Source organism: Lagenorhynchus albirostris, chromosome 14 (genome assembly GCF_949774975.1).
Source record: "Lagenorhynchus albirostris chromosome 14, mLagAlb1.1, whole genome shotgun sequence".
Lineage (NCBI taxonomy): Eukaryota > Metazoa > Chordata > Mammalia > Artiodactyla > Delphinidae > Lagenorhynchus > Lagenorhynchus albirostris.
In genome coordinates this window covers 56,982,279-56,997,568 of record NC_083108.1, presented here as the reverse complement: position 1 = coordinate 56,997,568, position 15,290 = coordinate 56,982,279, and the positions used below count along the sequence as shown (strand labels likewise).

Below are 15,290 nucleotides of genomic sequence, written 5' to 3'. Positions count from 1 at the left end.
ACACATCACACTGTTTGTACACAGAACCTGATGTGCTATGCGTGCCATTCTATGCATTACTTTTATATTTAACAATATATCTTAAATAAAACATCTCCATATTAACACTATGAAATGCTGTTTTAAAAGCAGTTGCACTGAACTCCATTATATGGATGTAACATAATCAAAACAGCTACCTACCCGTGGTATTTTGCTTGTTACAAGTCCTTTGTTAACACAAGCAATGGTGCAGTAATTCACCTTTGTCATTGACAAGTGAGCAAGTGCTTCTGCAAGATATGATCCCAGAAGACAGGTTGATGAATCAAGTGGATATGCATACGTATAATTCAGATAGCTACTCACCAATGCCTCTGAAAGATTGCTACTAAAATGACTTCTATAATTTTAATTTAATTTATAGTCATCAAAATTTACTAAAGGAGGGAAGGCTTTTCTTTATCTAGGCCACGGTATCTGTATTAATTGAGATGTTAAAATATTTTCCTAGAATGCAATTGCCACAATAAAGCCAAAGACTGTTACTATGATGAAAATGTGGCGAATCAGAAGAGAAGTCTGAATACTGCCGGACAATTCAGAGGAGGAGGGGTTTGTATTGATTGCCTGCAGAAAACCATGGGCATCAACTGTGAAACCTGCGTGGATGGATATTACAGACCACACAGGGTAAGAGCGCCTCAACTGTCGCCCAGCTTTGCGGTAGAAAAGACATTCAGGCCGCCATGCATCAGCCTCTGTATTGAAGACATTTCCTTTTGCAACATTTCATCTGTATTCTTACAATATGCTGGTAGTGTTCTTCAGATATCAGTTTCCTGCTCTATCCATCCTGTTTTCTTGCTCAGGGTAGGATGTTCACCATTGTTACTTAACTTGAATTGTGGGTCTACTGGCTACGTCATCTCAGAGTTTTGTGATAGTAAGTGTCCCTGTGGAGAGTCAGCCAATAACTAAAGCAGCTGTATCTTGCCAGTAGGAAGTGGTCACTCCTCAGTTGACACCATATGTAGCTGTCACGGGAATCCCATGGTGGCTAAGTCATAGGAGAGGCTTCTACATGTCTCCAAGAGATGGCAGAGTGAGGGGACGGGTAGCAGTGATAATGAAGAAGGATGACACTTTGCTAATGACGCCAGCTGCTGTCACTGTCAAAAAGATGTTTGCACTTTTTTTCTGGCTTGACCTACACCCACTGGGTACACAGAATCATTGTGATAGTCACATCTTGGATAAAAAGTCAATACCTTGTCATTGGTATTATTCTCAATGTTAATACTAATATTGCTGTTATTTCTAGCAAGATAATCTAGGGCAACCCCTGCCTTTCAGGTGTCACCTTATGATGACAACCCTTGTCATCCCTGTGACTGTGACCCTCTGGGGTCCCTCAGTTCTGTCTGTATTAAGAATGACCTTCATTCTGACTTACACAGAGGTGAGTACTTGATTCATTTGTGTGCTTGTAATTGATTTTTGTGTGTGTGTGTGTATGTGTGTAAGATTTGTACCTAGTGAGACTGTTACCATTGTGTAATAATTTAGTGGTGTGATTCTCTATTGATTCTTTCACTCACCAAATATTTACTAAGCACCTACTATGTGTCAGGCAGTTTTCTAGGACCTAGGAACATATATATCCTCGAACAAGATGACCAAGGTCCCTGCTCACAAGCAGACAATAAACGAACAAGTACATAAATAATATAAAGCCAGGTAGGAATCAGTGCCCTGGGCATAAAGCAAAATTAGGAATCGTGATGGGAGGGAGGTAGAGGGTGGAAATGGCAATGTTGGGACAATGAAATGACATTTGAGAGGTTAATTAGCTTTTGACGAAAGAGGAAATAAGGCTCGGTTTCAAGTCATACGTGAAACAGTAAATAGCAATCACTCTACTTAGCGCTCAGAAGACATGCAGAGCCTTTAGCATACATCCTCCCACAAAGCAATCAGATCCCCCAGTTAACTTTGTAAATGTCAGTGTTCTTTCCATTTCAAAAACTGGCAAATGGACTTGAAAATACCAGAGTCTCCTGAGGAGGTGGCATCTGTCCAGAGACCCCTGTGACCCCCTCCAGTGCCCCATCACTAGCAGTGAGGATGGATATTGCTCAGCAGGGAGGGATGTGCTGTCTGTGGGCCCTGCTGACAAGGGGGAGGGTAAATTACAGGAGGGAGTTGATTCTTACCCGCAATGCGTGATGAGATGCTGGGGCTGATTACAATCACCCTTGATTGGGTTCATTTTCAAATATATATCATTTCAGCTTTTTTTTTGTGGGGGGGGTACGCGGGCCTCTCACTACTGTGGCCTCTCCCGTTGCGAAGCACAGGCTCCGGATGCGCAGGCTCAGCGGCCATGGCTCACGGGCCCAGCTGCTCTGCGGCATGTGGGATCTTCCCGGACCGGGGCACGAACCCATGTCCCCTGCATCAGCAGGCGGACTCTCAACCACTGCGCCACCAGGGAATCCCTCATTTCGACTTTAAATCATGGCCAATAAAAATTATTTTACCCAATTTATAGGCAAGGAAACTGTAGCTCAGAGTACTTAAGAACCTTGGCCAAGAGTACACAACTTTCAAAGCTGGCATTAGAAGCAAAGACAGTGCTTATTGCCCTCCACCACTGGCTTATGTGCTTTAAAAAAAAAAAGAAAGCTTGATTTTGTGATATGATTGACTACCATACAGTACACCCATTTAAAGTGTACAATTCATTGTGTTTCGGCATATTCATGGGTGCAGCCATCACCACTATCCAATATTGGTACATTTTCATCTCCCCATAAAGAAACCCCTTCCCCACTGGCAGTTGTTGCCTGTTTTCCTCCATCCCTTTGCCCCAGCTCCAAGCTCTAGGCAGCCACGGATGTAATTTTTCTCTAGAGATTTGCTTATTCTGGCCATTTCGTATAAATAGAACCATACACTATGTGGTCTTTAGTGACTGGCTTCTTTCACGGAGCATGATGTTTTCAGGGTTCATCCATGTAGCACGTGTCAGTACTTCAGTGCTTTTGATTGCTGAATAATACTCCATTGCATGCATGTTTAACTTATCCACTCATCGGTTGATGAATATTTGGGTGGTTTTGACTTTTTGTCTATTGTGAATAATGCTGCTACAAACATTTATGTACAAGTTTTTGGGAGGATGTATGTTTCCATTTTTCTTGGCTAAATACTTAGGTATGGTATTGCTGGATCTTATGGTCACACTATGCTTAGCATTTTGAAGAAGTACTAAATGTTTTTGCAAAGCTTCTGCACCATTTTACATTCCCACCAGCCTCTGTGCTTTCCATCTGTCTTGTTCTTTCTTTAAACCAGGAGTTGTCAAACTATGGTCTATGGGCCATATCTGGCACCACTGTTTTTTATAAATAAAGCTATACCCATCTATTTATGTATCATCTGTGGCTGCTTTCAAGCAATACGGGCAAAGTTGAATAGTTGCAACAGAGTCTCTGGCCAGAAAGCCTAAAATATTTACTCGCTGGCCCTTTATAGAAATAGTTGGCCAACCCCTGCTTTAAACCTCTTTTACCTTCCTGTTGGGTCATTTTGCCATTTTTCTTCGCAGGGAAGTGGCCGGGTCAGTGTCCATGCAAGGAAGGTTACGCAGGAGAAAAATGTGATCGCTGCCAGTTTGGTTATAAGGGTTACCCTGCGTGTGTGCCCTGTGACTGTAACCCAGCCGGCAGCGTGAATGAGGAACCCTGCTCCGAGGCTTGTCTCTGTAAGGTATGTGTGGAGGTTAAAGCTGCCACAGAGTTTCCTTTGAGATGTCCTGAAAATGGGATGCATTTCATTGGCTCAGATGATCAGGTCCTAAGCAAAGCATCGAGGTGAAAGTGGAACTCTCCCTTCCCCTGAGCCTTCCTGAGAAGCATGACATTATGTCACAGTGAACTGGCCAGAGAATATATCCTTGGACTTAGATGGGCACCTGATTTTCTTTTTTGGTGCCTTCTGGGTGATGGCCAGATACTCCAGAAGTATTTCTGTGACTTCCTGGTTGAAACCAAATACTGCTTTTCTTAGGCCTTGGCCTAATGCCTCTTCTGTGACATCCTTTTTAAGCTTTATGTTTAGAGGAGAACCAAGTAAACACTACATTTCTAAGAACATTAATTAAAGGCAGATAGATTCTTTTGGACTTCTCTGAAAAAGGAATTGAACAATGATAAGAAATGCATGAATCTGGTACCAGGGAGGTGTTTTCTGGCTATCTGACACTAATAACCATCTCCCCGTAATTCAGCGGACTTCCAGCTGTGTCTTGTGTTCCTTCCCATGTAAGCAGAGTCTTAGGTACGTTACATATGATGGAAAATTATCTTGAGCATTTATTAACAAGACAATTACATAGTCCTCTTCAGATTTTAAAATGCTTGAAAGATCTGCAGACATAGAAGATTTAAAACAAAGCAACACGAAAAAGCCATTTAAATATAAGGACCAAGCTCTAAGATCCCTAGCCTCAGTCTTGACTACAAAATCAAATGATACGTATTTCAGACTATCTGGAAATCGTGACATCATGAGGCTTCGCATTGACTTTGAGTGTCTTTTTGTTTACCTGTGTCTCTGGATCGCCAGACATCTTTCTTGCTAATGTCATGTTAATGTCATTGTAGTCTGCCTACCTATTGGTTTCAAAAGCTAATTTTTTACTCCAATTTGCAGGAGAATGTTGAGGGGAAACATTGTGATCGATGCAAACCAGGATTCTATAACTTGGAGGAAAGGAACCCCCAGGGCTGCTCGGAATGCTTCTGCTTTGGTGTCTCTGACGTTTGCGACAGCCTCTCCTGGCCAATCAGTCAGGTGAGGGAATCCTTTGAGAGCCAGGAACTGTGTCAGAAAGCGATGAGGCTGTCTTTTCTGTAACACCACTCTCATCCTTTGGACCGACGTCGGCGTGGATCAGAGGCTGCCCACTTGCCAAAGTGTCACTAAAATTCCTAGATCATGTGTTTGTTCCCTCATACATTTTCCTATGGAAGCAATAGGATGCTGCGGCATTGCAGAATGCATCGTGTGTAAATTTCTTCTGTGGGGAAATGCATGGAGTTGTGGGGTCAGATCTTACCCCACCAGCCCCACCCCGGTCTCAGGCCGGGAAGCATAGCAGGACCTGGGGACATGCAGAATTTTCTAGCTCGAAGAAGCAGGCGAGGTGGGAACGCAGCAGGTGGCACAGTTTATGAGGAGAGGCAGGGTACTCCCTTTGTTTGGGGAATCGAGAATTCTGGGGGAACGAGTTCTGGGTGAGTGCTGAGTGGGTTCTAGGGAGGACAGGGTGATGGCTGGAGGTTAGGGCTAGTCCCTGACCCTCCCTCCTCCCCTCCCTCCTCCCTCCTCACCAGCGTATGGGGAGGAGGGATTCGGATCAGTACTTGAGAATGGGGTGCGTTCCTGTGGGTGATCTGTCATCTCTATGTAGATGACAAATTGGGAGGATAGGATCCGGAGGTCGCTTTATACGGTTTTTGGCATTTGGCTAAGAAGCAGGGGGCAACAACGAAGTCAGAGTTAGCCAGAGACACTGTGTTCAATGCGTTTATTGAGTTCTTTGCTGTTTTTTAATCTAAGTTATATACCCGTGGCCTTTATGATTTTGCTCATTATTTGCTTCTAATTGACCTGGGTTTGGGGGACGTGTGACTCGTTCTCAGGTTTTCCGGGTCCTTTGACGAGTGCAAGGGCCACCGTGTGTTAGCTCCGTCCTCGCCGTGCTTTCTGGGTCTGTCCCTTCACGGTGAAGATACTAACACTGGGCTGGGTGAAACCTAAGGTGACTTCAATTTCATGTTCTAAAATTCTTGGATCTTTTTTAAGGTGAAAGATATGTCCGGCTGGCTGGTCACCGACTTGGTCAGTTCCAGCCAGCTCCGGTCCCAGCAGGACATGCTGGGCGGGCGTCACCAGATCAGCATCAACAGCTCGGCAGTGGTGCAGAGGCTGACCTCCCAGTATTACTGGTCGGCCCCGGAGGCCTACCTGGGAAACAAGGTACTTCCAGGGCCGGTGTCTGGGGCAGAGATCTCAGAGCACATTAAGGAAGACCTTGTGTTGGCTTTTCAAGTACTGTCGTTGGTCTCTTTTGAGTTTAGCAGAATATCACACAGCGTTTACTGACACCTGACTCACACGGTCTTTTTATCCTTGTTAGACTTTACTGCATCTTTAAAATATGAACCTATGTCTTTCTTGGCCCCGTCGAAGGTGGTCTGTTGTATGAAATCTTGTCCCCTCCCCGACAGACCTTCTGTTTTGCTCTGGGTTCCTGGGTCACCTGGGCCTTTGTGAAGGTCCCTCGCATCCCTGCCCTGTGGAGCCAGCCGTGTACCTGTCTTACCTGGCGTATAGAACACCCCTGGGAAAGGTGTGCAGGAACCCTTGCACTGCCCCCTTCTTCTTTATTATGCTTGTTGCTCACGTGAAGTGCGTGTTTAAGAACAGGTAGAATACTTTCCACTGTAAGAAAACGCTCAAAGGTGATTCCACAAAGTGGGAAGTTGGTGGCTACGATTTAACCTCTCCCTTCAATGACATGGTCCTGTCCCTCCTCACCAATTAGGCAGCTTCCCTCCAGACTCTGATCGATCTGAAAATATATCCAATGGAATCTCTCTCAATACCTACAGCTCCCTGCTCACCTTATCCAGGCCTTTGGTTTGTTTGAAGTCATGGTATATGTAGTGTAGGTCTCGTACCATGGTACATTTCCAGTTAATTTGTTGGTTATATTTTAATTTTATAGCTGTTTTGTGTATATTTAAGTAGTGTTTATTTTTTTTTTTTTATTTTTTTTTTTTCGGTACACGGGCCTCTCACTCTTGTGGCCTCTCCCGTTGCGGAGCACAGGCTCCGGACGCGCAGGCTCAGCAGCCATGGCTCACGGGCCCAGCCGCTCTGCGGCACATGGGATCTTCCTGGACCAGGGCACGAACCTGTGTCCCCTGCATCGGCAGGCGGACTCTCAACCACTGCGCCACCAGGGAAGCCCAGTAGTGTTTATTTTTGAAAATGATTATTTTTCCCATCAAATTATAATCTTAGAAGACATTTTCTATTTAGAATGGGATCTTATCACCAAAATTCAATAGTTTTGTTTTCATGTCTGGGGAGCACCTCTCCAATTTTATGGTGCACAGATTGGATTCTGAACATTGTACCATAGCTGGCAGAAAGAAAATCTCTCTTTTACATTAAAGGATGTCTGATCAGGAAGGAAATCCTTAGTCCTTCCTTTAGCTGATCACACGTGTTGCTGTTGCCGTCCTATAAGCAGGGCGGTGAGCCCCAGTGTTGATGTTGTAGTCCTGGATCACACTCCCTGCCCCCTAAAGTCCTTAAGTGAAATAAAGGTCTATCGTGGGACTAGCACAAGTTCAGAGTAATTTACCTCGGGATCTCTAAGGAGGAGTATATTTTTTTCTGTGCATTTAGACAGTATCCTACATTTCATGGTATCAGTTAAACAGAACATTCGTATAACGTGCTTCCTTTCCACTGCCTTTAATGTGAAATCCTTACATATTGTGGCCTCTGGGACACCTCGCAGCCTAGTTGTTGCCAGGTGGATCCTAGTGACCGTGTCCCCTTGCCAAGGGCTATGATCCTTCCCCTCCGTGCTCATTGTCACTTAAACATTCCAGCTGACGGCGTTTGGTGGATTCCTGAAGTACACGGTGTCTTACGAGGTCCCAGTGGAGATGGCGGACGGTGACCCCATGTCTCACGCCGACGTCATCATTAAGGTAATTGCTTTCGCATCAGTTTGCTAGAGCCGAGGGCTTCGTGGGGCAGCAGTTTTATGACTGAAGGTGGCTAAGCGAGGCCGTAGTGGCAGGAGCTCAGGGCCAGGTGGCCATTCAGCGGTGCTTTGCCCGTCTGGACTCCGCTGAGACTGGGAATTTCCAGAATTGCCTCAGGGCAGCACCTGTAGCTCTTCGCTTGCTCCTGTAGCTGATCTGTCTATTCACAATTTAGAGGGAGAGGAGTTTTTCCTCGATGTTGGGACTTCCTTTTAGGCCCTTTGGGTCCCTCCTCCCCTCCTGTAGTGTCCTCCCCATGTGAATGACTAGGCAGCAGTGCCTGGCTGTGTGGGGACTGGAGATGCATTGTCATTTTTGTCCTCCACCTCTGTCCCTGTTCCTGTATCCACACTCCCATCACAAAAAGACCCAGCAAGGCCTTGGCCTTTGCTGTACCCCTGAAACACTGTAAATCAACTATGCTTCAATTAAAAAAAAGATTAGAGGTGTCAGATTGGTTGCTTTGAGGGAAACTGTGGGCTAGTGCATGACTTTGTCTCTTTTCTGAGATCCCAGCACAGGCACAGTCTTTAGACTTATCCGAATCCCTCTGAGAGGAAGATAGTGATACGTTTTCTCTGGTCGTTCTGGACCAAGGGCTATGGACATCATTACACGTTTGCCAAAAACCTGCACACAACTGAAAAGCCACGTGGCTGAATACAAAATCTGCTTTTAGTGTTTGATCATGAAATTGAATTATGAATGTATTTCCTCTTGTTTTTAAATGTTAGGGGAATGGGCTCACTTTAAGGACCCAGGCAGAGGGCCTGTTATTGCAGCCCTATGAAGAGCACTTGAACGTGGTTAGACTCGTGCCTGAGCACTTCCGAGATTTTCATAGCAGGAGGGAGGTAGATCGTGACCAGCTGATGACCGTGCTTGCCAACGTGACACATCTCTTGATCAGAGCCGACTACAATTCTGCAAAGATGGCTCTTTACAGGTGTGTACTGAAAAGGAGGGAAGACGTAGGTGATCTTGTCTTTATTATCATACAATTTTAAGCTGAATATACTTTACTTGATTATTTTAAGGATACAGCTAACAGAACTGTCTTGGAATTATTTTTTATCACTATAATTTTATCAAAGGCATAACAGTTGTTGTCCATGACAAATGTATCTAGTAGGAAATAGACTTGGCATTGGGATCAGAAACTTTCAGGGTGGATTTTTGAGAAATGCCCAATGAGGTGACAGTTGTTAACTGTGTTGCATCTGGTTTTCACCCTCCTGATGTTAATGGTCTTAGGTTTTCACAAACTATTTAAGCTCATGAGTCCATCCTTAGTCGTTTTGTTACTCTGAGAAGGTCAGTTTCTGGCAATGCCAGGCTAAGCATACATGTTGGATGCAGCTAAAGCAAACAGAGAACTGCACATTCAGGACAATCTCTCTGCTCTAGAGAGAGTTCAGCTGCATGGGTTCGTTCTGGAGTTCACTCTTCGGAACGGGCTTCTCAGAGCCTTCCCACGGCTGTGTATGGACAGCAGCTCGTCTTGTACCAAATGTCCAAGGCATTTCCAGGGACTAATGAACAGCTCCCAGAAAGTGTCCTGTTGTGAAAATCTTTACTTACTTACAAAAATCACATCACCATTTTGTTTGAATTAAATCTTTCTTAGGAATTCATCTTCTTTGAGGTGTTAGATGCCGTGTGCGAGTGTGTAAGTCCTGTAACGGCCCTGCCTGTTTGTTTGCAGGTTGGATTCTGTCTCTCTGGACACAGCCAGCCCTAACGTTATAGACCTGTCCCTGGCCACAGAGGTGGAGCATTGCGAGTGCCCCCAAGGCTATGCGGGCATCTCTTGTGAGGTAACACTCCTCCTCCTTCCCGTCTTCTTCCTTTTCTCCTTCCTGCGGGGTTGGGGGAAAAGCATATTGAAGGTGATGTCGTAATGCGTGTTTGAATTTTAACTTTGGAAACCCAGTGTTTCTAAACATCAGACTTTTGGAGGTTATTGGAACATTGGAAATACATTGTTTAAGGAAATCTAATTCCTCTGGGGCATCTGGGAATACTCTAAGTAAGCGTCACTGTCCTGCTTAGTCAACAGGAAAGTTGAGACACCCATGCCATATTTTGCATTTCTAAGGAGGATTGAATTTGATTGTATTTGAACATTTACCAATTACCAACATGCGACCCTGGAAAGCTTCAGACAAGCCAGGCCTTTTTGGAGACCTTTGATGGCCCCAGGCTATGTTACTTAGGTGGGCTCTACCTCACATATGCAGTATATGAAACCATACTTGCAGTCATGGATGAAAGTAATCTGTCGCTTAAAAATTTTGAAATATTTTTTGAAATTATTTGGACATACATATTGATAGTAACTCTCTCTTACTGAGAACTTGCTATGCATTTGGCACTATTCTGAGCCCCTTCCATATGTTACCTCATTTAATCCTTACAACAATCCTATGAGGTAGGCCCTTCATATACTTTCTGTTCCGTAGATTAGGAAACGGAGACACAGAGAGGTTAAGTAACTTGACCAAGGTCACACAGCTAGGAAGTGGTCATTGAACTTCATCCCTGCTAATTGCCATGAGGTCCTGCGCCTCATGAGCCCATGACTGTGATTGTGAACATTTGTCATTGGCTGTGATTTCTTGGCAAGCATTTTTACGAAGTGAGAACATTTAACCTATAATATTAGGTTTGTAGGTAATAAAGTTGGCCTAAAGCTTCGTGGTGTACATATTTAATTAAATATTTTTATTTCTATTTTAAATATTTTGCAAGATTTTTTTTGGCTACAGGGTTGGGACCAATGAACTTATTTTTACATCTCATTTATTTTTAGGACCAGCAAATGTCCATAAGTCCTAATCCCTGCGGGCCTAGTGCTTAATGGATAAATGACCCTCAGACCACCTCATAGTATGTGGATGTGGGCTTAGGGGAGCGACAGGTAGAGCAGGGACAACCATGGAAGTGGGAGCCCAGCCAGCTGGACTGGGAGGGGACAGCAGGAAGCAGCTGCTGCTAGAGAACAAGTGCGCGGGGGGCTTTGTTCCCAGAAGTGCTGGTGTGCTTGGGTTGATGGCTCAAGCATCACACAGGCAGGTCAAGACGCCTTTGCAAGAGTTTGTGTTAAGCAGAAGAACTCATTCTTTTATCCAGCTGTTACTCAGAAGCTGACTTAAAGAATCAGGCAGCTACTGGTTGGGAATGGAATTTGGGGGAGCCCTGTAGCCGCAACACGGACCCCCAGGCAGCTGCCTGCTCATTGCCTGTCTGTAGACAAGTCCGCTGTCCCCGGGGGAGCCTGGCTGCGGAGCGTGGTCGTGGGGGAGGTGGCAGGGGACTTTCCCAAGGTCAGTGTGAATGAAGGCATTATATATTATTACTATAATGAAATGCTCTTTAAGAATTCTTAGGACAATAAAAGGCACATCCACACCCCCTCCTCCCATGCCCCCAAGGGAATGTGCCAACCTCCAAATTAATTACTCCCTGGTCTGCACTCTGGATGTGTTTCTTGTCTGCTGTGGCCCCGGGCAGCCCGTGGACATGGATCTTGGAGGTGTGCACACCTGGTGTGGAATCACTGCACGGGTGCCATGGACCGTAGCTAACGCGCCGTGTTCCGGATTCCGAGTCTATCAGATAGAGAGCCGATTTCTCAGGGTCGTCACAAGGGCGACATGAAGTACAGTGTCCGAGGTGGCTCCCTGCCCCTGAACGCCCATGTTGCCTGTCCAGCGCATAGCCAGAGGGAAGCTCACCTGCAACGTTTGCTCTCTTAAACTGATGCCGTTTGACGCAGACCTGCATTTAACACTTTGATGGCAACATTTACTAAATTTTAAGCAAAAGAAAAAGTGTTGAGAGAAATAAATCCCCTTGATTGAAACAGCCTTGATTAAAAGGCTGTTACATGATTTCTAAGAATATTGCAGTGGAAAACTGCTATGATGTACGCTGACTCATTGCATAGCCATTACATTTTTGTGTGCATGTTTCTACCTTTAAAATATATAAGGAACTGGATTATGGTGATGGTTGCACAACTCAGTAAACTTACTAAAAAAAACCCATTGAATCGTATGCTTAATATGGGTGCATTTTATGGCACGTTTGGGCAAAAAAAATAAGTTTCCATTCATGGAAAATTGAGCGGTTTATGATTCTAACGTACTGGGAAGAAGATGATTTGCGTTTTTTGTAAATTTGCCTTAACCTGGACAGTCACCCATCCTTCTTTTGCAGTCCTGTCTCCCTGGCTATTACCGCGTGGATGGAATACTCTTTGGAGGAATCTGTCAGCCCTGTGAATGCCACGGCCATGCAGCTGAGTGTGACGTTCATGGCGTTTGCTTTGTGAGTCTGGCTGAGACCTTGAGTGCACGCCCTCCTCCCACCCTGAAGCCCTCACTGTACAGAAGTGATTAAAAAGGAAGCTTCCTCCACAGGGAATATCCCTGCCCTTGTGGACCCTAGAGGAAATCTGCAGGTTTAAGTTTAAGTCATAAAATGTTTCCTGCTTTTTTCCTTCTTTTTTTTGTGAAGAAAAGTTGCTTTGGTGATAGCAGAAAAAAGATGTATGATTTCATTGCAGGTTTTTTATTAGAACAATAAGTAATGATTTACTTTGCAAGATTAAAAAGCAATATAAAGGGAGAAAACGACCACTGATTAAATAAAAAGGATCATCAGATCTTTTAAACGCAAGTGCTAGTAGATTTTAACATTATGTTACATAGTATATCGTAAGAGGAATAAAAAAAATTTCTAATAATCTCACTCTTTTGTATAATATATAATGCTTCATAGATGTTAGTTCAGATAAACTCTGCAAACAAGTACCTCTTTCATGCAGTTGGAGTTGAAATAGGGCTTAGCAAATATGTAGTTAATCTTGAGAATGAACTTTGGGGCAGATACAGGGCAAGACTTGTTTTTTAACTTCAATCAGGAATTCTTTTAGGCTCTTATGCCTGGGAGCCAGGCCACACTCCTGGGTTCTAGTGGATTCACTGCTCAGAGATGGAGTGAATGCATATGGTAATCAGCTGAACCCTATTCACTGCACAGGGAAAGGATCATGCTTTTTCCAAAAGAGCTTGATTGAGTCACAGGGTTAGGAAAATTAACGATCAGACCCATGGGGAAGATATCGGCATGATGCCGCTGATTGCTTTTTCTCTCTAGAGCCTAATTTTTCTTTTTCTCTGCAAGTACAGCTTTTGTTTTGTTTTTTTCTTTGTCAGTGTCTTTGTTCTGTAAGTGAAGCGTCTGTAGGATGGCGTGGAATGATGTTTGCACGCCTACTCAGTCCCTCCAGAATAAGTTCCTCAGGTGTAACTTCCCACAAGGAAGGGAGGTCGCTGCTTTTTTTTTTTTTTTTTTAATTTATTTATTTGGCTGCATTGGGTCTTCGTTGCTGTGCACGGGCTTTCTCTAGTTGCGGCGAGCGGTGGCTACTCTTAGTTGCGGTGCATGGGCCTCTCATTGTGGTGGCTTCTCTTATTGCAGAGCACGGACTCTATGTGCTTGGGCTTCAGTAGTTGTGACGTGTGGGCTCAGTAGTTGTGGCTCACGGACTTAGTTGCTCTGCGGCACGTAGGATCTTCCTGGAGCAGGGATCGAACCCGTGTACCCTGCATTGGCAGGCAGATTCTTAACCACTGCACCACCAGGGAAGTCCTGGTCGCTGCTTTTTTAAAACCTCTCTCCCCCTGCCATTTGGGTTTGGAGGCCTCTGCCAGCACTTGGGGGTGGTCAGCAGGTCGTGATTGTACCACCTATGGCTTTAGTGACAGGCAGGCTGGAAGATTTGCACGTGCTTCTGTTAATATATATTTCCAAAAATATATTCTCCTATGAAAGTGAAGATGCTAAATAGCCTTAAAGCTCTAAGTATAGAAGATAATAATTTTTATAGTGTAAAATTTTTTAAGGAATAATTTTAGATTTACAGAAAGGTTAGAAAAATAGGATAGAGGGTTCCCGTGTGAGCATCGCCCTGTTTCCCCGGATGCTCATCTTACACAATCTGTATGGTTATCAAAACTCAGAAATTAACATGGCATAGTCCCATCAACTAAATGTCAGATTCCATTCAGGTTTCATCCTTTTCCTTTCCAGCATCAAACCTACCGTCCCATACTGCATTTAGTATGAGGAGGCTTTGCCTCCTTCAGGCTGTGGCAGTTCCTGGTTTTCAGGACTAGGGCACGTTTGAGATCTTCGGACCTTCTGTGGACTGTCCCTCCGCTGGAGCTGGTCCACTTTCTCGTGGTGAGGTTGAGGTTATCCATTTTTGGTGAGAGGACCTTGAGGTGACGTGCCCTCCCAGTGTGTGCTGTCAGGGTCCGTGATGCCACTGGCTGCTTCTGGGGGATGTTAATTAGCCTGGGTCACTCGGATAAGGGAGTCTCTGCCAGGTTTTTCTGCTGTAAAATTATTTTTTTTCCTTTTTTAAGTAATTAAAGGAGAAAAGTAATAAAATTTAGATTGGAATACAGGGGAATATAAAAACTTGTAAGATCACTTATCTGTTTAATCTGCTTTGCTTTTTAAATTCTATTTTAAAAAGAAACCTTTAATTCTTCCTTTAGCATAACTGTAACTAGCCCCTGGCCTTGTATATAGTTATCTAGATTCTAGGGGTTGACGCCTTATATACATTTTATTAGAGAGAAGTTTCCAGTTGTTCTTAGTGCTCCTATTCTTGTCTTTTTTTAAAGACTATTTTTAGAGTAGTTTTAGGTTTACAGTGAAATTGAGAAGAAGGTATAGAGATTTCCGATCTACCCCCTGTGGGCACCCATGCTCATACGCCTCCATTATCAACATCCCCCCCGCCCCAGAGTCGTGCATTTGTTACAATTAGTGACCCCACGTTGACACATCACAGCCACCCAGAGTCCACAGTTTACCTGTGTCCTCACTATTTTCTCTGAGCTCTCTCTGCTCTTACTCCAAGGAGGAATCAATTTCTTTTCTTTGGAAAGACAGGGGCATAAAATGCAGTTGTGCATGTCTTGGGCCCTCCTGGTTTTCCTTTTCCAATCAAGAGAAGATGTGCTCGCTCCCCAAGGAGATGAGCATTCCTATCCCTTCACGTTCCAGATCCACCAACAGGGATCATCACTTAAAGGGGTGTTGGCGCCTGCCTGAGAAAGCATTGAAACAGACCTTCAGCAGGTTTTTCAACAGAACTACATTGTAGTTTTCCCAAAGAGAAAGAAGACCCAGTCTGGCCCTTTGAGGAAAGAAAGCAAATCAGAGACATTTGCAGTTGAGCTTAATCAAATAGATTTTAACGAAACTAATTATTTTGCATAATTCTTTTAGCACAACCATGTAGCTCTTTACCAAGGCCGGTTGCATTTTGCGTAGATTTGGGTTAATGATCAAAACCAAGGTCATATGAGGGATGAAAAGAAAAGAAGAAAAGCGCATGGGCGTCATCTGGAAGCTTTTTTAGAAACTCAAAAT

The 15,290-nt window shown here is 44.3% G+C and overlaps 1 protein-coding gene across 1 annotated transcript in view; it reads left to right on the top strand.

The window, feature by feature from the left end:
* LAMA1 (laminin subunit alpha 1) overlaps window positions 1-15,290 on the top strand; it is a 152,786-nt gene that overhangs the window by 60,716 nt on the left and 76,780 nt on the right. Inside the window, exons 8-16 of the mRNA XM_060170511.1 lie at window positions 494-672; window positions 1,336-1,441; window positions 3,593-3,753; window positions 4,699-4,839; window positions 5,854-6,027; window positions 7,677-7,778; window positions 8,570-8,781; window positions 9,541-9,652; window positions 12,057-12,167. Of these exons, the coding sequence (XP_060026494.1) occupies window positions 494-672; window positions 1,336-1,441; window positions 3,593-3,753; window positions 4,699-4,839; window positions 5,854-6,027; window positions 7,677-7,778; window positions 8,570-8,781; window positions 9,541-9,652; window positions 12,057-12,167 (1,298 nt within the window). The remainder of the gene's footprint in view (window positions 1-493; window positions 673-1,335; window positions 1,442-3,592; window positions 3,754-4,698; window positions 4,840-5,853; window positions 6,028-7,676; window positions 7,779-8,569; window positions 8,782-9,540; window positions 9,653-12,056; window positions 12,168-15,290) is intronic.